The 21,830-nt window shown below is 39.2% G+C and overlaps 2 protein-coding genes across 7 annotated transcripts in view; one reads left to right on the top strand and one right to left on the bottom strand.

Annotated features, from left to right (window-relative positions):
- Positions 1–21,830, bottom strand: part of LOC111863636 — a 525,149-nt gene that overhangs the window by 220,124 nt on the left and 283,195 nt on the right. For all 6 annotated transcript variants that reach the window (XR_004512927.1, XR_004512929.1, XR_004512928.1 and 3 more), the window contains one exon: positions 12,214–12,340. Coding sequence is in view for 1 of the 6 variants with exons in the window: in XM_023850131.2 (XP_023705899.1) it covers positions 12,214–12,340 (127 nt within the window). In the remaining 5 variants the exon portion in view is untranslated. The remainder of the gene's footprint in view (positions 1–12,213; positions 12,341–21,830) is intronic.
- Positions 1–21,830, top strand: part of LOC111863631 — a 349,465-nt gene that overhangs the window by 170,073 nt on the left and 157,562 nt on the right. The gene's annotated exons all lie outside the window — the stretch shown is intronic.

The following is a 21,830-nucleotide window of genomic DNA, read 5'->3' as shown; positions in this document are numbered from 1 at the left end:
GAAAAAACACGACGTTTCGGAAATTGGATCTGTTTCCGTCCTCAGGTGAGGGAAAGCACCTATTCTGTTGGGTCCCTTAGAAAGAGTTAGCCTCAATCACTGGACTTAGCTCACTGATATTTAAGCGACAACATTGTTGTCTCAGAAGAGTTTATGGGCACAGCCTCACTATTTAAGCAGTGCCTGAAATTTATTGCATTTATTACAACAAAAATATAATTTTATACCCATGAAATATAAAGCTGCAAATGTCAGTGAGAGTTCTTAACAGACCTGATGAATAAATTAAGACATTCCAAAATTTATCACACTATAGACTGTAAAAAGGTAAAGTTGTCACTGTGCTAAACACTAAACACTACGCCATGAAGGCGTGAGACGATCGGACGTATAAATACACACCTCGGCACTAGTTGGAGCTGAGTGGTCAGCTTCACGGGAAGGCCGCTTTACCCCCGGTACCCATTGAATAGGAGGCTGGGTGGAGCCCAGAGCCGGTCTGGACGCTGTGGAGAAGAGAAAGTTCTTGCCCCTACCGGGACTCGAACTCTGACCCGCAGGTCATACAGCCCGTAGCTAGTCGCTATGCTAACTACGCTACCCCGGCTGCTGTTATAGATTAGAAAAGCAAAGAAAAAGTTAAGCTGTCCCTGTGCGTAACTAATAACGCACCACATTAACGAGACGTATGGGGGAGTAGCGGCAGAGAACCAACTATTCTTAGCCTTGCAACTAGATAGAAAACTGCATGTTGCTTCACTCTACGGTAGCGTAACGCCCGAGGGAACATCTCCTGGTACCATTCATAGGGGAGGCTCGGTGGATAATGCGGATAGAATTTATTGGAACATATCTTACCATATCCAGGGCCGCGCCATTGCTGAAGCGGTTAGTCTTTGGCTTCCCACTTCGGCGACCCGGGTTCGATCCCGGGAGTGGTCAAGTGAGATTTGTGGTTGACAAAGTGGCGCTGGGCCAGGGTTTCTCCGAGTATTTCGGATTCCCCTGCCAATCTTCATTCCACCAGATTCTCCATCATCATAATCACCCGGGGCAGGCTACAATAGGCAAATCAGTGGCCGCTGTGCCGAGTGGACCCAGTTGGGCTCCACCTCCACCATCTCTACAGATGTGATGCAAATTGATGCAGTCATATACAAAGTGATTCTAAATTTCTGTCGGAATTTCTGCTTGTAGGCCATGGAAACCCAGACAATAATTTAGAATCACTCTGTATATTATGACGTTGCATTAGTAAATGCAGGCCCACAGGGAAACAACATCTGCCAGATAGACATTAATCTTTCTCTTATAATAAAGACATGTATTAGTATGCTTATGAACAAAACTGTTGAAGAAACTAATGGACAAACTTTCTGTGAAGCGTGAGCATCTGAATAACATGAATATCATTGTGGTATCGTCTTAATTTTTCGGTCTAGAAATTAGTAGGCTGCTTGAACAATATTTTAACGATTTTGTCTATGGTGAGATTCTCTATGTGCCCCTTTTGCAGAAAATCGTCCATATATTTATAAATTAATCGAACTGAACACTAACTTCCAATAATTCGTATACCAAAGCGTGCAGAATATAATTAATACATGAAAACAAGACTTCTCTCTGTTCATGACCTACTGTATACTAAAAAACGCAGTTGAAAAAAGTCGTACAAGTTCACTCACTCGGGGAGCTGAGCCCTTCTTGAGAATCCCCAATTGTGCAGCTACTCAAGAAATGTTCAGAATTTTATATATCACGGGGGTTCATTACCGTGTTCACAAGAGACCTCCAGTGGTCCCTATCCTGAGCCAGATCAATCAAATCCATACCTTCCAATCCTACCTCTCTAAGATCCATTTTAATATTGTTCACCCACCTACGTCTTAGTCTTCCTCCTGGTCTCTTTTATTCCTGGTTTCCCATCAATATCCTACATGCATTCATCTTCTTCCCCATTCGTGCTTCATGCTCTGCCCAGCTTATCCTCCTCGACTTGATCCTTCTAACTATACTTGGAGAAGAGTACGAAGCTCCCCATTATGCAGTTTTCTCGAACCTCCCGTCACTTCATCTCTCTTCGGTCCAAATATTCTCCTCAATATCCTCTGCTCAAGCACCCTCAGTGTATGCTCCTTCCTTAATGTCAGAGACCGAATTTCACACCCATACAGCACCACGGTCAAAATCAGAGTTTTGTTACGTTCCAGTATTTTATGTTTTGGACAACAGACGAGAAGACAAAAGGTTCTGGACTGAATGGTAACAAGCATTACCCGAGTTCAATCTCATCTTAATTTCCTCCTGAATCAGGTTTTGATTTGTTATAGTCGTTCCCTATATCCCAACTGTGCCACATTTTAAAAAAATATTGCTTACCTATCTTTAAGTCATGACTTTTTCCTTTATTCCGGTGATGAGAGAGCAACATATACTTAGTTAGTTGTACAAGTTACCGCTTAAGAATCTGTTGTAAAGATAATCTGCATCAAGACTCAAACAAATTTTTTATTTTTGGAAAAAGACAAGCGTCTCTATATGAAAGCCATGTTACCTTCAGAGACGACGCGTACCTCGTTGAAAACGTTGTGGTATTAATATATGGCGCTTGAAGAGGACAAAATACACACAGTGTCTGGCAGATGGTGCTAATAATAAAGTAGTCTTTACTGTTTAACATGAAAAATGAGAAGGGAGAAGACAGAAATTATAATAGGACAGAAAAAAAGAGATGGTAGGGGAATATGGGTGAAATAGGGGAGGCATGTAACTATACGGCAGAAACGATTTTTCTTGTGCCGCTCTACCTGCCAGGGCGCTAAGATATCACAGTTATACAAGGGGATATCCCGAGATTGTTACAAATAATATACTATTGTGTTCTCACTTTGTGTTGGCGCTTAAATTTTAATGTCCTAATTAAATTATATTTAATGTTCAAACAAGAACTAACGAAATATTCCACTGAAATTTTAACGGAAATTAAGGTACAAATTTAATTTATTTGAAACTAATCGATTTTAGCCTTTCGGTATTTCCGAATTTTGTTCTCGAAACCACGATTAATTTAACTAATAATACAAATAGTGCCGACATTGCAGCTATAATTCATTAAATTATATTACACATGTTTCGACCCTTATGGGGTCATCCTAAGGTGTTGTGATTTACAGACTTTTCAATATTGAATTTTATAGCGTGTATTCATATTTACATACATAGGCTTAAAATGATTATTTTCTATGTACATCTATATACTAACTGCTAGTTGTTGATTTAAATGCAAGATATATATGAACTACAAGTTAAAAATTAAAAATTAATTTAGAAGTGTTCTAGGCTGTATTCACCTTAGGGTCTGCTGCTGTAGTAGACCACGCATCTTTCACCTGATTTTTCTATTAATGGCTAGTTAATAAATTATAGTTGCGCTGACGGTGGAATTTGTATTATTAGTTATACTCACGCAACATGATTCAAACAATAAAAATAACGATTTATTTAACTTGACTGCTACGTACATCAACGTTTACTATTGCTGTTGTTATTTAACCTCTTTCTTTGCAGTAATGATATATTGCAACAGCGATTTCTTAAACTTTCAGCATTGATAGCAATAATAATTGAGCTTAATTCGGTTCAGTTGGATGGGTGAATAATATTAAAATGAATCTTATAGAAATTGGATTTAGATTTATGGATTGGATTGATCTGGCTCGGGGACCGGTGGAGGTCTCTTATGAACACGTAATGAACCTTCAGTTTCCATACAGTGTTGAGAAGTTCTTGAGTAGCTGCACAACTGGTGCCTTCACGAGAAGGGCTCAGCTCCATGAAGTTAGTTATTTAGATGCGAAAGAAATGTTGTCTCACTTCCTCCACTTAAGTCGTGAAAAGTGACTAAACGAGGCTGAGACAAGCAACGAGGAAGAGAGACATCGGTGTTGAGATTCTTTACCACGTATTTCATTAAACTGTTAAGCTATTTTAAGTACGATGACCACCTGTAATTAAAGTCAGTTTAAACTAAGCCGCCGTACGGGTGAGTGCGCTTGCGTTAATATGAAAGGGCTCTGACATGTCTAGTCTGCAAATACAGTTTCCTAGCCTGTTAATTCGTACGGCATTTCGCTTTGATCCCAGAAATTAATTGATGCCTTGTCAATTGATATAGATCCACATTATATATAATTAACAGAATCTGAATTTAATATAAATTAATTTCATTATACACTCCAAATCATAACCACACAACGCGTCATAGACGCCTTCGAAATGTACGGATTCAGTTTCACTATTAATTTTACATTCTTTGGAGTTTTTCTGTTCTTCCTGTGACAATCCAAAGTGATTGACTGTTTCTAGATCAAGCTCTTGCCAACATACAGTTCATGCTAAACTTGATAATGTATTTACAATAAAAAATATGTGGAAAATGGCAAGGAAACCCATATTTATTTTAGCTTTCACTCATAGATTAATCGAAACATCTTTGTCGTAGCAAAGTCTGAGGTATCCGCTCTTCTGAGTGCTTAAACGTTGTATCACATATTCTTTTTACGCCGTGAAAATTCAACAAAGTCATTATTTATAATAACATAAATATCGGTTATTTGTTCAGTGGCATCAAGGCTACAACGTTAGTGAGCCATACAAGACCGAATTAATCTCGTGTCAGTAACGCAGTTGCTTTAGGGTCTCGATGTTAACTTCTCGTCTTATACAATAAAATAGGCATACCGAAATGTATGTAAACCTCTAGTCATTTCGATAAATTCATTTTCTGTACCTCTGGAAGGTGTGCGTGTGGCACGTAACACATAGCACGTAGTTCTACGCGCGAGTATCTTCAAATGTCTCAATCAGCCATTCGTCATGAGAGAGAAAACAGAATAAAAGGTCGAAGAGAAATAGCGTTGTCTTGTTAATATTCTCCTCTGTATAATATCCTTCAGAAATCTATAATTAAAAGTTATAAATATTTATTTACTGCACAGTTCGTAGTGTGAAAATATCGCTTCAATGCATTTGGAGTCCCAGAAGTGCAATTGTCTTTCGGGATTCGGTGAAATCCTGTCTTTCCGAGGGACAAGAATTATGACATAAAATGTTTCGTAACATATAGAAAAATGGCGACACAAAAACGATATTGGAAAGGGTGCACTCCCTAATCAAGCACACAAAATTGGCAATATCCTTGTTTGAAATGCGCTAAGCTCGCTTAGGTTTCGGAAAAATAATATATAAACTGGTGAAATTCTTCTACACAGAATTTTTGTAACACATTCAAATCGAAGAACAGTGTCTTTTGGGATGTGGCGCTGTATAGATCTTGTGCGAACCGATGTTTCGGAGAAATGTACTGCCTCAGTCTTCAGGGTAGAGAAGTCCGTGAGCGAGGAACCATTGTGAGGAAACTGTTGCAGACTGGGTCACCAGTTGAAAATCTCAAATCATACATATCCTAATCGGTTCATGAGATACATGGAAAGTCAAACGTATGGCCTTCTGTAAACCAGTCTTTACTTTGGATCAATACAGCTCAGAACCGTAGGTGCCTGACAAAGTTTGACAGAAGGCATCTGCATTGCTTCCAACATCTGCAAAATGGTCTATGGTATATGTGGAAAAGTCCATTTATGGCCTCATGTAAAGCAGGCATTGTTATGATTCATTACGAATAAGATCCGATTTTTTTTTTTTATAATTTTAATTAAAGTCTCCCATATAGAATTTTAAGAAAATTCTCCCAGTGCTTTGGGCGCTGATGCCGAGTGACAGACAGATAGAAATACATACAGACAACAGATATAAACTCCATATAAGGAGTTTTGTAATATATAAAGAAAGCATAACAGTACTACGGCTTCCTGTTTTCTTGTTACTTACGAACTGACGTTAGTTACTAACAGAACCACAGTTTGGTATGAATGCTCAATACTGGTACTGGTTACAAACAGGGACAGAAGACAACAGCAAGAAACGGCATTGGACAGTGTGCTGAGTGGCCGTTGCTGTAATAAATTGAGTAGCATCCCAGAACTGGCCTACATTTAAACAGCATAATCTGTACATTTGATTATTGAGGTTAAGTAATTTTTGCCGAGTTCTTTTTTATAGGACACAAATTTTGCACACGCACAGAAATGTTCACAACAGACTTTATGCTGTACAATTTGTTTTTGAAATATCAGCGGGGTCTCTATTAGTCGTTCTTAATCTCATTATAGGGCTCAATGTAATTTCTGCCAGAACACTACATTGCATTTCTTGCCTGCCACACAGTTTATAGTCGCTCCACTCTACTTCACGTAACATTTTTTTCCCGAATATTCTCTCTCTGCAGCAAGAATGACAGCTTGTAAAGCGACTGTTCATGGTCGGCTACTGGTTCATCCATCCTTCCTGCCACACTCAACTGTTGCCGTACTAGGATCAACACTTTCCTTATTCAATCCTACGCGAATCTTAAAGTTTTCCGGGTCTCTAGAGCTGTATAAAAGGAAAGTACTGAGTGACAGGTGTGATGAAGGTGGAGGCGTCATCTGGAGAGAGTGCTATTGGATCACCTTGAAATATTTCTGAAACACTTTTCTCGGAGCAGTGTCTCTCTTATTCCTACCTACCTGCGTATAACGTAATGTTCTTTGTGTATATCCTTTGTGATTTTGTGTACCACACTAGCCTTGCTGTTTATTCGCTCTTGACATAAATGTTGTCGCGAGACACAATTTTCTTACTACTTCACAACAACGTCAAGCTTTTGGGTTTAATGAAGAAGTATTTTTTCTTACGTTATCAGTCTGAACTAGGTAGGGCACTTTTACGTCAGTATTTCTTTCTATATGCGATTATCATTCATAGGAAGCAAAATTTAAATCTTATATGGACAGTTGGATTATTTACTGGATCTTTATAAACTTCCATATCTCTTCAATAAAAACTCTGAATTATCAGTATGAAATACTGTACTTTCGTAATTTATGGAACATATTACTGACATAACCTTTCTTCCATATTGCAACTACTGACATTTTGCAACAACAGGAATGAAATGAGATGAAACCGAGCTGTCGGTTTCAATATTTTGCTGCTGCATATCTGTTTACCGAAAAACTAGTCGGAAGAAACACAGAATTATAGGGTTTTTGGATTTTGATTATCGTCCGGTATTCTAGAAACTAGAAAAAGACAACGTTTCAGAAACTGGATCTGTTTCCGTCCTCAGGTGAAGAGGCAGACACTTACTCTGTTGGGTCCCTTAGAAAGAGTGACTGAGGTTAGCTCTTTCTAAGGAACCCAACAGAGTAAGTGTCTGCCTCTTCACCTGAGGACGGAAACAAATCCAGTTTCCGTAACGTTATTTTTTTCTATTTTTCTAGAATACCGGACGATGGACAAAGTAAAAAAACCGTAGTTCTGAGTATTATACACCATCGTCAGAACCATTTAGAATCTAGAAGGAAGATGTCATATATTTTGCAAATTTTTGTCACATCTGAAGAATAAGAATCCCAATGGACTAACTGGGAATCGATGTTCTCTACGGGGTCCGTGCGACAGCTATGTGACGCAACAATAGAAGAGCTGTTGGGTGGGGTTTTTCTGTGCCACCCGTGCCGAGGTGTTATAAGTAGGACAAGTCTAGTGTTTAGTTAGTTATGAGAGAGTCGCCGGCCAGTAAGGATGTCAATATGGAAGTCGAGGGATCTACGGCGTTGGAAGTTGTTAACAGACAAAGACTGCTGAAGACGCAGCAGACTAAGAAGACTTAGTGCGTGCTGTAATGAACTGCTGATTGTGGGAATTAGCGACAGTGTTATAGTTACTTGTAGTTAAAATCTGTAATTGTTCAATAAATCCAATTACCATTCCAAACCCCGTCTACATTCACTGTATCAAATACAGTTATTTTATAATTAATTTTCTCCTCATAAATGTATTGAAGATTTCCGTTCCAATCACATCTTAACTTTATTTTTTCAGGTAAGCTGAGCCACATTCTTCACTTCTGAAGTAAATACCATTATGTATAGACTCCTATTCGCATTGCAGTTTTTGGTAAGTCATCTTCCACGATAAAAACAGTTTTTAAAACTAACATAAAACTCTTAGCTTAAAAGAAACTATTTTTTTAAAAAGGGATCTCTTATTTAATGCAGCAATAAAACTGAACATGCTTCGTGTTTAAATACATGTTCCAAGTGGTAACTGCAGACGTCTCTGCAATTAATTAATTTTTTAAAATAATTGGCAAAAAGGAAAAAAGAAATGCTGGTAATGTACACAGATCACCTAGTACTGACGTAATAATGAAATCCAGGAGAGTACGATTCGCTGGAGAAGTACAAGTCAAAGCGAAACAGTCATTTAGTAAAGGAAAATGAGCATGAAATTTCTCAGTGACTCTAATGACCTCGGAAGGGTTAGACCCCATTTTATTCATAAAGCAAGTAAATTAAGAAGAGTCGGGATAGCTCAGTCGGTATCGTGACAGGCTGCACGTCCTGGTTTCAGTTCCCGGTAAGGAAAGATATTTCTCTTCTCTACAGAGGCTTGACCGACTCCGGGGCTCACCCAGCCTCCTTCCAACGAGTACCGGGGGCAATATCCCTGGGGCGTGAATCTGACCGCTCACATTCATCTAGTGCCAAGGTCAAGAAGAGTGGCGCTATACCTCCACTCCCCTTTACTTCTTCATGGCGTGATGCTTACTTAATTACGCATAGGGACATCTTTACCTTTTTACGTTTACAGAAGTAGCGTAAGTTAAGGCCTTGTAGACATTACATTCATTTTCTAATACATGATTTGTCGTTCTAATGCGAACGAAGATTCATATTGTATTCTAACGGGCTATGATATCGTGAAGTCCAGTAGATAAGTATCAACGTTTCAGATCCTTCATCTGTATGGTAGAAGTGAAGATGGAAGCAAGAAATTCCTCCGAAACTTTTCTATCCCCTACCGGATATCATGAACTAGAAGACTGCATGCCATACGACTCAATTCTACAGTGTGATAGAATATAAAATCCTTCAGCGTTGGTAAGGGCTTTATCCCACTTTTTGTATCCTGAATCCTACCCACTTTATGTTAAGTCCTGTCGGATTATCCCCTCTACCAGTGATATTTTTGCATTTGTGTCGCATATTATAAAATCATCACGTAGCTCCTCTTAACTTAGTTCCAGACGCAAAGCAATGGTTCCCGAACTCCTGACATGCATTCAAAATTTATAGAAGCATTTGCCCCTACCCCATAGAAAGATGGAGACCACAAGTTGCTCCGAATCTCTGGTGAATATGGCTCCACCAAGCACGCCTTTAAATGTTCTGTGTCGTGTAGAATCCCGTCACAGAGCGGTCAGAAAGTGCACAAGGCTTAGACATTTGGGCCCCGATACTGGTACCCATTGCGAAACGGTGCAGCGCTTCGCCAAGGCACCACGATACGGCCTCAGAGCACTACGTTTATTGGCACCAATAGAAAGCCAGTATGAGACCGCCCCAAACAGCATAATAAAACAATGAGATCAACTACACAGTTTATGCTCCAGATATTTTAAGGATTCACACATGTCAAATGTGAAGATTTCTTTTAATAAGGAATACCACCTAATGATGGTCTTGTAAGACCGAAATACGTCAGGATCTCTGCAACATACACTTTATTCTAGCAATAAACAGGATATACTTGGATGCTAACTAGCATTTAATTGTTTAGATAAACTAAGGACACTTCATTTACACGGCTGCTGCTGTCCTAATGGGGATTATGTACTCTGATGCAGTTGTGTGGCGGGAGTGTATATCTATACTACGCGAGAGCTGATGTTTCCAAGTAGGTAGAAAGTAAGATTAAACTCTTCTTGGTTAAGACACTTGAGGACTGGTGGGAAGCTACCAATGTTTCGAAGAACATGTTGCATTTTTCTTTACCTTTACCCTGATGATGGAAGCAGCAGGGTCCTCCGAAATATTAGCAGCCACCTAAGAAACTATCTGGTGATGAGTCTAGAAACAGAGGAGCGCGGAAACCATTCAATCCGGTACGCCACAATCTCTAAATCTACAGATCCATCCATCCACCTATCTCCCTCCCTCCCTCCCTACCTACCTACCCACCTACCTACCCACCCACCTACCCACAAACCTACCCATGGCTCTACAGTACTTTTGCTGGAACTTGGCGGCTTTTTTATTTTCATAATCTTAGAGAGTCTGTAGGACTCCTTGAAAGGGGGATCAGCCCGTCGCAAGGCCCCTACCTATACACAGAATAAATGCACACAAACACCCATTGCTAGAGCGGGAATCGAACTCACGACCCGAGCTTTCGAGTTAGCGAAGACACTTCATGCCTTAGATGGCGCGTCCGTTGTGATCTGCTATCTTAAGGACCTACCTAATAAATTCTGACTTTCTCACAGAGGTACACAAAACTACAACAAAACACATCCACAACGAAACTGCCCGTCATGGATGCCTACCTTTGAGTTAAATATGTCCGTCCTGAGAGATTGGAAATCAACGTAAATTTGCTGCAGACCTAACAGGCTCAAACGCTGTGCTTAGGAAATGGTAGGAAGAAGCAAACGTTTAACAAGGACAATCGGCTCAATAATTACTCGTCTCTATTATTACAAGCTTATTCAGCTGTATTTATTTGAATCTGTCTGAGCAGTTCCTACCAGAACATAGAGGATTAATTTTTAAGTTGCTAAGTAAGGACAATCTCTGCATCAAGATTATGTACGTAACGTCGGATGATGAATGAGTGTAAAGCGGTTCGTGGATTGAGAACTCACTGGCGAAACCGAGGCGCTCGGAGTTGGCTTATCCTAATGCCACTTTGTCCATCATAAATCCGGTTGACTACCTTACCGCTATCTGTGAGCCGGTTGTCTAGATCAAGTGTCTCCAAACTACGGCCCGCGATGTGATTTTATCCGGCCCGCGAAAGAATTGTGCAGAAATGCGCCAATCGAACTAATTTTCCAATGAGTACTGGTAAAAAATACTTGTTCATAGATTTCAAATTCATTAATTAAGATTATGTTTAAAATATATTGATATTCCATACTATGTTAATATTAATATTATTCAGAGTCACTTTTTTCAGATACCGAGTGGCTTTGGAAATTAGCACTTTTTGCTGATCTGGTGAACCATATGAACAATTTGGATTTAAAGTTGCAGGGTGAAAATAACTTAGTCTGTGATTTATTTGCACTTATCAAGGCATTCAGAGCAAAGTTGATACTTCTGGAAAGCCAAGTGAAAAATTGTAACTTTGTTCATATGCTATACTGTGCAGAGCTGCATAAAAAGGGTGAAGCAGAATTTCCTTCCTCGTTTGCAAATTTAGTCATTTCAGATTTGAAAGAACAATTTCGGAAGCGATTTGCTGATTTGGATTCCAGTGCTCAGGAAATTAGATTGTTTCAAAATCCGTTTGACTGTGATGCTGCAGATGTCCCAAGTCAAATTCAAATGGAAATTATTGAACTTAAGGAAAATTATCATATTAAAGACAAATACAAGGAAGGAAATTTGATCGAATTTTATAAATTTCTGAACTTTGAGCAATTTCCAAATTTAAAGAAATTTGCTTGTAAATTTATCTCCATTTTTGGGACTATATATCTGTGTGAACAAACTTTTCCCAGATGAAGTACATCAAGTCGAAATACAGGGCAAATTTATCCGATGAACATTTCAAGTCGCTACTTGTGATTGGCGTTTTTCAAAATTTGAACCTCAATTTAATCAGATTTTAAGAATGCAAAAAGAGTTCCATCATTCATATTAATTGTTCTATTATAATTTGTGATGAAAATATGAGCATTTGCTGCCACAGTCTGTTGTCATTAATATACGACAATTTATTCCCACGTAATTTGTATTTAGTTTATGAAATTCTGTGCTTTCAATAAAATTCATATACCTGGAGTTATTAAGTTTTCATTTTATCCGGCCCGTTGAAAGTGCTGAATTACATAATGTGGCCCCCGTTTCGAAAAGTTTGGAGAACCCTGGTCTAGATAACGTGGGAGCCTCAACATCTCACAACCCTATAGGCCTCCATGGCCTCTTACAGGGATAGCTTTACCTTCTTTTTTTTAATAGGAACACATAGTGTACAGATTAAAATTCGGATTGTGATTTGATTCGTAAATACACAAGGCACTTACTGCTTATTGTTTTGTACCTGTGTTAGGTGGAAATCTGTCAGGAACGGAAAGGCACGGAGTTCCAATACGATTATGTCAGAGGCAGATTTCGGTAGACCTTGAAGTTGGGAATATGCATGAGGCGTCAGAGATGGCAGCGTATTTCTGTAACCATAAACGTGTACAGCTAATGAGAGGTATGTTGCTGGCACATGAGCAGACGATGTTAAAATTGCCTTCAGCTACGATGCAGATCCTCTCAAACAATATTTACACATTTCCCTTACACCCACAAGTTTACCCTCTACAGCTGTATACACGTGTTAGGTACGATAGCGGGAATCGATTAGTCTCGCCCATTCTTGGTTTTATGCAAATGACTTTCTCTCTGAAACCGCTGCCAAGGAAATAAGAACGTGACACAGTGGAACTGCAGTTGGCCGATTAATCAGCTACTATAATTTTTGACTTATTCTTTTAAAGGCACTGTCCACGCATTCTCCGGATGAGACTAACAAAATCCAAGAATATTTTCTTATGTTAGAGGTTGTGCGTGACTTATAAGGCGGTTCTGGATTGGATGATTGGATTTATTGCATCTTTTGCATTCACAACTCGGAACTACAGCGCTATCGCTGATTCACACACTTTACAGTACACCGTTACACTCGCAATAAGATTCTCAGTATTCACTAGTCGTATCCTGGCAACAGATTTCTAACCGTCTCACTCTAACTTAAAATCACACATGAAATCTTCTTTACACAATATAATTAATTTCTTGCCATTTCTTTTCAATCACCTTCGACTGCCTCTCCATAACTCGACCCACTTCTCGACAACTAACTCAAACGACTCTTTGTTCGTTTATAACGCCTTAGCATGAACAATACAGAAAACAGAATCTCTGTTGTTGAAAAGGCTTGTTTACTGACCCGTTGCTTAGCAATTGACGTCCTATTGTTGTGCGCATACGCTTCCGTGGGAAAGTGTTTACCGAGTCGTTGCCTAGAAATGGGTCTGTATGTCACTTGACTTATTCTTTTAAAGGCACTACCCATTCATTCTCCTGATAAGACAGAGAAAGACCAAGATTATCGTCGTCAAGAGAGTTATTCATTTGCCTGAGAAGCGAATCAGGTAACTTACAATTACAAGTTTCAAGCATTACTGCTAGACCACGCAGCTCGTTAATGCCACGAACTTCATTACCTAGTTTTTAGGCATACATAAGATATTAAGTGTACATTTAAGCATCCTGTTACACTCTACACAATGTATGACACAAACTCCATCCTAAGTGCAACAATTTATTGTAATACTTTTGTCTTCTCTTCTTCTACACTACATGTTTCGGCCGTAAATGGCCATCATCAGGTGTATTTCTCTCATGTAGCTGTTACACTGCACGTAGTTTAAAATTTTAAAACACCAGCTTTTNCCAGCTTTCTTAATTGTTCATTTCTCCGTTGTTAATAGGTCCCGATATATCAGAATCCCCTTGCTGATATTTGTCAGATATGTATAAAATCTTTGTTAATTTACATACGTCAATTTGATTTTTGAATTTTGGTATTTTTCAAATCTTCAATTTAAATTTAAACACAGGGAGCCTGCACAGAATAATACCCGAACGGTGCTGAAAGCAAGAAGTAGCCGCTGCAGCACTGTAGACCTAGAGCAGGTATCCCTGTGAATTTTAAATTTTAAAAATTTAAAAATACAAAAATTCAAAAATCAAATTGACTTATGTAAATTAACAAAGATTTTATACATATCTGACAAATATCAGCAAGGGGATTCTGATATGTCGGGACCTATTAACAACACAGAAATTAACATTTAAGAAACCTGGTGTTTTTAAATTTTAAACTACGTGCAGTGTAACAGCTACGTGAGAGAAATACACCTGATGATGGCCATTTACGGCCGAAACATGTAGTGTAGAAGAAAAGAAGACAAAAGAACTACAATAAATTGTTGCACTTAGGACGGAGTTTGTGTCATACATACATACATACAAGTGCTCCGACCGACTGTTCGTCTGTAGTATGAAAAAACTTGAGACCCTCCGAACATAGTTTCATGAATTAAATATTGGAATATTTAATTAATACCTGTCTACGTATTTCAATTTTGGTTAAAATCCTAAAATTTCGACTTCGACCTTAAAGATGGAGGTATCTTCTTCCGAAATGTTGGTATTCACCTATATGAATGCTTGGTGCCACAATTCAGAAGACAACAATATGAGTTCTACTTGTAAAAGGTAAAAAGTGAAGTTGTCACTGTGCTTAACTAATTGAGCACTACGCCATGAAGACGTATGGGTGAAGAATTTTTTCTTCTCCATGTCGTCCAGACCGGTTCTTGGGTTCACCCAACCTATGCAACGGGTACCTGGGGCTCTTTCCTAGGGGGTAAAGTGGCCGGGGCGTGAAACTGACTACTCTCCTCCAGCTAGTGCCGAGGTCAATAAAATGTAGATCTATACATCCATTCCTCCATACGCCTTCATGGCGTAGTCCTGAATTAGTTAAGATCAGGGACTTTTATCTTTTATATTCTGTTTATCAATATTTCCTTTCGTACTGCTATATATCTCACCGTGCCTGTTCGAGTTTCCCATTGCCACAACTGCAAATGGAACCTCTGCTTATACATGTCTTCTCATGCTATTTGCAAAGCCATATGTCTTGTCGTTCCTGCTACTCACCCAGCCGCAGTATTGTGTTCAGTAAATTGGTTGTTCATTTCCTCTCGCTTCCATTGTACCCTCTCACACTGAATCGACCTCTGAGCTCCGATGTATCCTATCTGGAATCCTAATGTAGAAATAATCCTTTACATGAATGCGAAATGTACTTAGCCATTTCCGCAGAGCGACAGAATTTTTCTTCCTGCGGCTATTGTACTGATCTTCATTTCAGTGGCGGTTGGATATTCTTTCTTTCGTAACATTGCTGTTCAGATAACTGCACGTGACACAGGCAGAACGTATTATCGCAGCTTTGGAGGGAATGCGAGTATATGGCTATTACAGTGTTGGCAGAATTCCACGCTATCGCCCCATCATGACCTCATACTCTGTTCCAAGAAGCGAAAACCTGAATACGTGAATGCGATTTAATGGAGTGGAAGTTGCGTAAATGTTTCTCTAATGTGAAGCTGGTTACAATAATAACAACATAAACGGTTTTTAAGGTAGGAGGAAACAACGCACATAAAATTAAATAGGGATAAATTTTTTTTGTAACTCCAATGTTCAGCACATTAAGTGGCAAAACACTGATCACTCTATCCTGTCCTAGTTTCCTGTATGCACAAACAAGAAGCATTTCAGTTGCTAGGGAAGGTAAAATGGGTTGTTATTATGCTGTTTTATGACGCCATAACAAACTCTGAGTTTATGTGGTAGTTACTAAGCTAATTCTGAATGAAGATAAAAGTGACAGTTATCTTCAATTGTTTCGAGCTGTTGTGCCAGAAATTCCGTAGCGGAACTGATGAAAATGACAAGAAATCTCTGCTGTACCAGTTCGCTCGATAGCAACGGTGTCCTGAAATCAGTTATTGATTCATAATGCGTTTAACGAGACTCCTTTAACTGTAGAGTGTTGAATTAATTTTGAAGATGATCACTAAGTGTGAATTACGAACAGGCGGCCGTAACCAGTTGGAAGATATTGTCACGGAATTAGTCTGGGTGGACTGAGGAAAACCATGAAAATCCCGTCAGGGTGATAACCTGGATGAGATTAAATCCGGAGGTCTGCCGAACAAAATTCGAGAGCGTCATTACGTAACTGCTCTGGACTGTACTTTCCGACATACTTTACCATACAGGAACAAAATGAATGTATCGAAATATCGCGACATGAAGTCAATATTAATTCTTTATTGCTAGTTCAGTTCGTAAAATATTTTCTTTGCTTTCCTTTGGTGTAAGTTTTTTCCTCTCTCTTTATTTCTATATTGCGGACATATTTTCACACTTACACGTTTTATTCTTTTGATTCCATTTTCATTTGAGCATTTTATTTTTATTTATCGAGAAAGCTATGACAGAGGACAAATGTAAAACTGTCACCCTCAGACTTCACTTGTGATTAGTACTCAGTCATGAACAGTTTCATAAAGAATTTAGATTTGTTTTTTCGACCATGTTCACGCAAAAACTGAAGATGATCTGTTTCGTTTCACAATTATTATATTTTATTCATATTTCTTGGATGTTCACCTGGATTTATGAACTTCTTAATTTTTGTCCATATAGGAAAAACAGCTGAAGTGGTGAGTCTGGAACGGTGTCCACTCAGTCTCGTGATGATAATTGAGGAGCTATCTGAAGGAAATAGCGGCTCCGGTCTAGAAAACCGAAATTAGCGGCCTTGGGGATTCCTTGCGCTGACCACGCGACACCCTCTATCCGCAAAAAGTTGACACTAAAACTTCGCAGACAGGCGGCGGTCGCTCTGTCGGTATGGTTCGCTTGCGGACTAAAATCACGGAGTTCTATAGGAAAAACAGCGCATCACAATTTTCTGGTCATTGTTACCAATGACGCACCAAGCGGTTTGGCACTGCAGGAACACACCGTAGTCACATCCGGGAAGTATATGGTTCGGATTCCTGGCGGAAAAATTATCATTACTGAAGATGTTTATGGTTTTACTTAGGCCCAAAAACTTCCTCCTTAATCTCCATAGATTCAGCATTCACAGTTGAGATGAGCAGGGTAGAAATAACACATGTGAAATGTGAAAAGTACAAGCAGAATTTTAGTCCAAAAATATGAAGGAAAGAGGCCCATTTTTTATATTAAAGAAATAGGATGTGATTGTGAGGACTGGCCGTCTGACTTAGGACCGCTTAGGACAGAGTCCTGTAGATGGCTGCTTTAAATAGGGCAATCAACTTTCCGGTTCCATAAAACGAGGGTAATTTCTTGGCGCCGCTCACGGAAGTCTAGCGTTTTAAGACGTGTAATGTTTTCGCTGGCTCGGAAGCCTGGATCGTGAGTTCGAACCCCACACAAGGCATGGATGTTTTCTGTGTGTTTTTGTTTATTCTGTGTTTGTCTTGTCCCGTGTTTAGGTAGAGGCCTTGCGACGAGCTGGTCACCCGTTGAAGGTGTCCTCCCCCCTGTCATATGATCAAAATGAATAAACAAACATTGACACCGTAAAGGTATAAGAGGAACGGATTAAGTAAGTAAAATTTCTGGGTAGCTACTGCGCCAAGGACGTAGTTAATTTGTTACTTGCAATAACCGTTACCGTAACAACAGAACCTGTATAATGCGGAGAATGTATGAAATTCTGTATGGACTGCGGCTGCTGACACGATCTCTACTAAGAGACGTAGCGTTGCGGCGCCCTAGAATTCACTTATGAGATGCCTCGTACAAGTAATGGTCCATTCCGCAAAGCCTTATAGCCGTTTTCTAAAATCTCTTCTCAGTGTGCTGGCTGTAGTCGTATACAGCTACTAAGAAAAAGATATTTACCAAAATACATGGGGAGAAAGGTGTTGCTTAGAGAAAAAACTGAGAAAGAAAGATCATGATGGATGAAGGTGAGATCCGTTTCCGCGGCATGTAGCTGTGAGTCGAGAATTCCGTTGCTTAGTCTCGTTCCTCTGTCTTTATACTCGTCAAAGATAGGCACTATAATGCTTTGTTGCTTCTGACAACTCTAAACTTACTTAACTTCGTAGTGGTTGCCTTTAGACAATGAAATAACAGTCCTTACACCTTTTGAAAACGAAATACAAACTGCTTTTCATAGAAATACGCGCTCCGTGAAGTGTAGATTATTTCTCGGTTAGACGCAACGCTCTAAAAAAGGTGAAGATATCGCTGTAACGAGCCGTGTAGGTCCGCAGGGTTGTGAGACATCGAGGCCGCATATTTTCTATAGAACTCAGAGCTGGCGGTGAGGTTGTCGGCCATATGTGCTGGCCGCCCTTTAACCCCCAAGAATATTCCTGGTACTAATTTCTCTTAGAGGCTGAGTGGACCCCAGGGCCATAGTGCGGCTGGAAGGATTAGGGGTGTAAAAGTAATGTCGACATGTAACAGTGTTGTGAACGTATACGGAAGAAGAGAATCCCATTATTACCTTCATGATAGGCGCTCTTCATCTTAAGTTAATATGGGACTTACGTCGCGGAAGAGTACATAGTTTCGATCAGTTTGTTACTATACATGTACATCATTAAGAGACTGAAATAGATGCATATAAGAATAATACAATAAAGTCACAAAGATAAGTTTTACTCCAGTGGAGTGCACACATTTTCCAAACTCATTCTTTGCTTTTTTCGCGTAGATTTTGTTTGCGGTAATTAATTATTGTACATAAAAATCTTTGCTTGCAAAGCATATCTCGCTTTAAAAATTACGATGTTCGGAAATCATAATGAATTTTATGTACTTTCTCTTAAATATTTACCATACAAATAACACTTAAAATAATAACTTCAGCCTTTCATCAGATATACGTTGTTCAATATTTGCCAGTGTTTCGTGAGATGAGTGGATTCTAAAAAACGTTTACGTTCCATTTGAAGCTGCAAGCGAAGTAAGTTTTATATTGTATTGTTATGAAACAAAATTAACTACGCAAAACTCGTAATACTAAATTTTATCTAAAACCGTTTAATAGGCTTAGCATCAGAGACGAAGTATGGGAAGAGACAGACTGATAAAAATGACATCTATAGGAATACATTCATTTGATGCAGAGAACACATAAGGACACATCGGTGTGTATTTGGGTTAAAACACCTAACCTACAGGAAACGCTACAAACTGACTTTAACCTCCCAGAAATCTTTAAAATAATTCAGGGATTTGAAGAAATGGACATTTGGTAGAAAGTTTCAACAAGCCTGAGAACATGGCAGAACAAGCTTACGTTACACCAAGCAGAGCTATTTCTCTGTGAATATGCGTGAAGGAGATTGTTCTCTTTCAGCATATATTTTTAAAACTTCATGCGAGACATATCAACTTCAAAGGGACGAAACTGTAAACCGAAGAGACAACTTGCATCTGTGTTGCTATGATGCCTGACATGCAACTAAAATTATTCGTCTTTCATGACGAGTCGGTTCGTTTGATGGAGCTCGTCAACGTGATACCTCCCGCTTCCCTTCCGCACATTCGTGTAGTTTTGTGGTTGGCACCGGACCGCCTAACATGTAGGCAACCCAACGTGACTCATTCCTACTATATATATATGCTGTACAATATCGACATGGAGACTGCCTCGGAACAAAACCGCCAACAGCAAACCAGAAATATGAATACATTTTCAAATGGAATATTCACAAAAACGATCATGTACGACCCCCCTTATGAAAATATTATTATACGAAAAGATTATAGAATTATTTTTAAATCTATTTCAGAATAAAAGATTCCCAGATTAATATTTTTAATCTCTACAGAAATTAAGAATTGTAGCGAATTCCCTAATAACAAGCAGTGGTTTGCAATGTTGCTTCGCTTTCTGCATATCCCGGGTTCGCATCACAACCAGAGGGTCATTTATCTTGATTGGGGAATTTTGTGGCTTTTCTCAGCCTATGCAGATAATTTCTGACGAGTTCCCTATCATACTATCATACAACATTTAATAACATTCCTACATTTGTATCATTAAACTCAACGCTATAATCGTATTTGGTTTGGAGACTATTTAACGAACCAGGCATAAAAGTTGCTTCAATATATATATATTTTTTTTTTGTAAAAATGAAGCCCAATTTGTCTAAGAAACTGAAACATCAGAACCTCATGATTGATTCTGAAACAACGCCGTTGAAGAGCTGGAAAACTCTGCCTAATAGGCCTGGTTTTTGTTCTCTGAAACACGGCGGAAAACGATCACATTCCATTCTATTTTCATTATGGCTTTACAGCCCATTGTTAGGACTTTGCGGCTGTTTGCTAGTTCCTTAATCTGTACACAGTCGGTAGGATACTTTGGTCAGATGATCAGGCCTTTGCAAGGCCGCTACCTACACACAGAACAACATAAACACAGACACCCGTGCCTCGAATGGGATTTGAACCCACGACCCCAGTGTTTGAGCGGGCGAAGACAGTTCATGCTATAGACGGCGCTGCCACTGTGATTGGCAAAACGATCACCTACTCCTTAATAATTTAATTATTGCATAATGTACTTATTAAAGGTGACATAATTAAGGGGCTGTCATTCCCACTAAAGAGTCCCCATCTTTAAATCCTGGTCCGGAAGCCGGTCATCACGACAGGTTAATAAGGGTCTTCTTCAGTTCTTTTAAGAATAAATACTAGGGTAAGAGGCCTATATTAGTCTAATTACCTCTCACTTCCGTCTATATCAAACGTTCCTAAACATCGTAATATTTTAAGCTAAATAAGAAAGCATCGCAAGATTTAATAACGAAGAACTGTTGTTGCCTTAAGATTATCTCCTGAAGGTCTAGTTTATACTTCGTGCCTTGGTGTGGACTAGATTCCTAAATTTAGACGAATTTAAGGGAAGAGGAATGGATTTCGAGAGATGGAAGATGCCATAAAATTGTTCAGACTGGAGACAGAAGAGAACAGAACAAGCCTGCGGGAGATTACTTAAAATTTCCCTTTACGTTTATACGGAACTGTAGCGTGGATAAAGAAATGAATCCTTCGTGTCACCAAGGATTAGGTAACTATTTTGGTTTCAAATCTTCTTTGACTTTCCTCTTATTCTTCGTTCTACGTGTTTGTAATTCCATAACATTCTTCGCCACCTGTCTTCTTTACCCACCCAATTTTTCAGATGTACGTGCAACAATATTAACACCTAAAATTTCCCATATTAGGCAGCAGTACATTTTGGTGAATCGTGTCTGTCCTTAAGGAACTGAACTGCGCCAGGTGTGTATTCTTTTACGTCTTTCATGCCAGGTTCATATCTCATTACCGCCTTTTTACATTCACCAATACTGTTTGCAGATTCAAATGAGTTGGACATTACCAAACTGTACGGAAGTCAGTTTACTTATATAGATAAATATTTGCATTTTACTTCTCGAATATCATTCACGACATAAGCTTACCACATCTTATAAAAAGGTAAAAAGATAAGCTCTCTCTGCAACAGGCCGTCGAGGTTCCCACATTTTTTACACAGTCGCCTCACAGATCGTGGTGAGGTTGTCAGCCTTACGCGCCGGCTACCCTTCAGCCTCAAAAAGATGCTGATACTAATTTCTGTTTGAGGCTGAGTCGACCCAGCGCAATAGTTCGGCTGGAAATATTAGGTAAATTGAAAAAATCCAATTGCCTCATCGGGAATCGAACCCGCGACCTTTCGGCTTGTAGCATAGTGCATCAGCCAACTACAATACTGCGTGCCCCTTAAATGGAAGTGTATAAACCATTTTCTCACCACTCTTCCCTCTAGCCCCCAAAGTCCTAGCGTCTTCCATGGATAAGTGGATAATATTAAAATAAATTTTGGATCAGTAGGATGTGCAGATATGGACTGAGTTTAGAACAGAATCTACTGAAGACGGTGACGAATATTCGGTCTCCATTAAATCAAGAAATTGGCTTGTAGCATAGTGCCTGCCGTATCTCATACGTACTTAACTTGAATTACATCATATTTGTCTA

This window comes from Cryptotermes secundus, unplaced genomic scaffold (assembly GCF_002891405.2).
Source record: "Cryptotermes secundus unplaced genomic scaffold, Csec_1.0 scaffold99, whole genome shotgun sequence".
NCBI classification, from domain to species: domain Eukaryota; kingdom Metazoa; phylum Arthropoda; class Insecta; order Blattodea; family Kalotermitidae; genus Cryptotermes; species Cryptotermes secundus.
The sequence above is the reverse complement of the archived record's forward strand: the minus strand, read 5'-3'. Positions and strand labels throughout refer to the sequence as shown.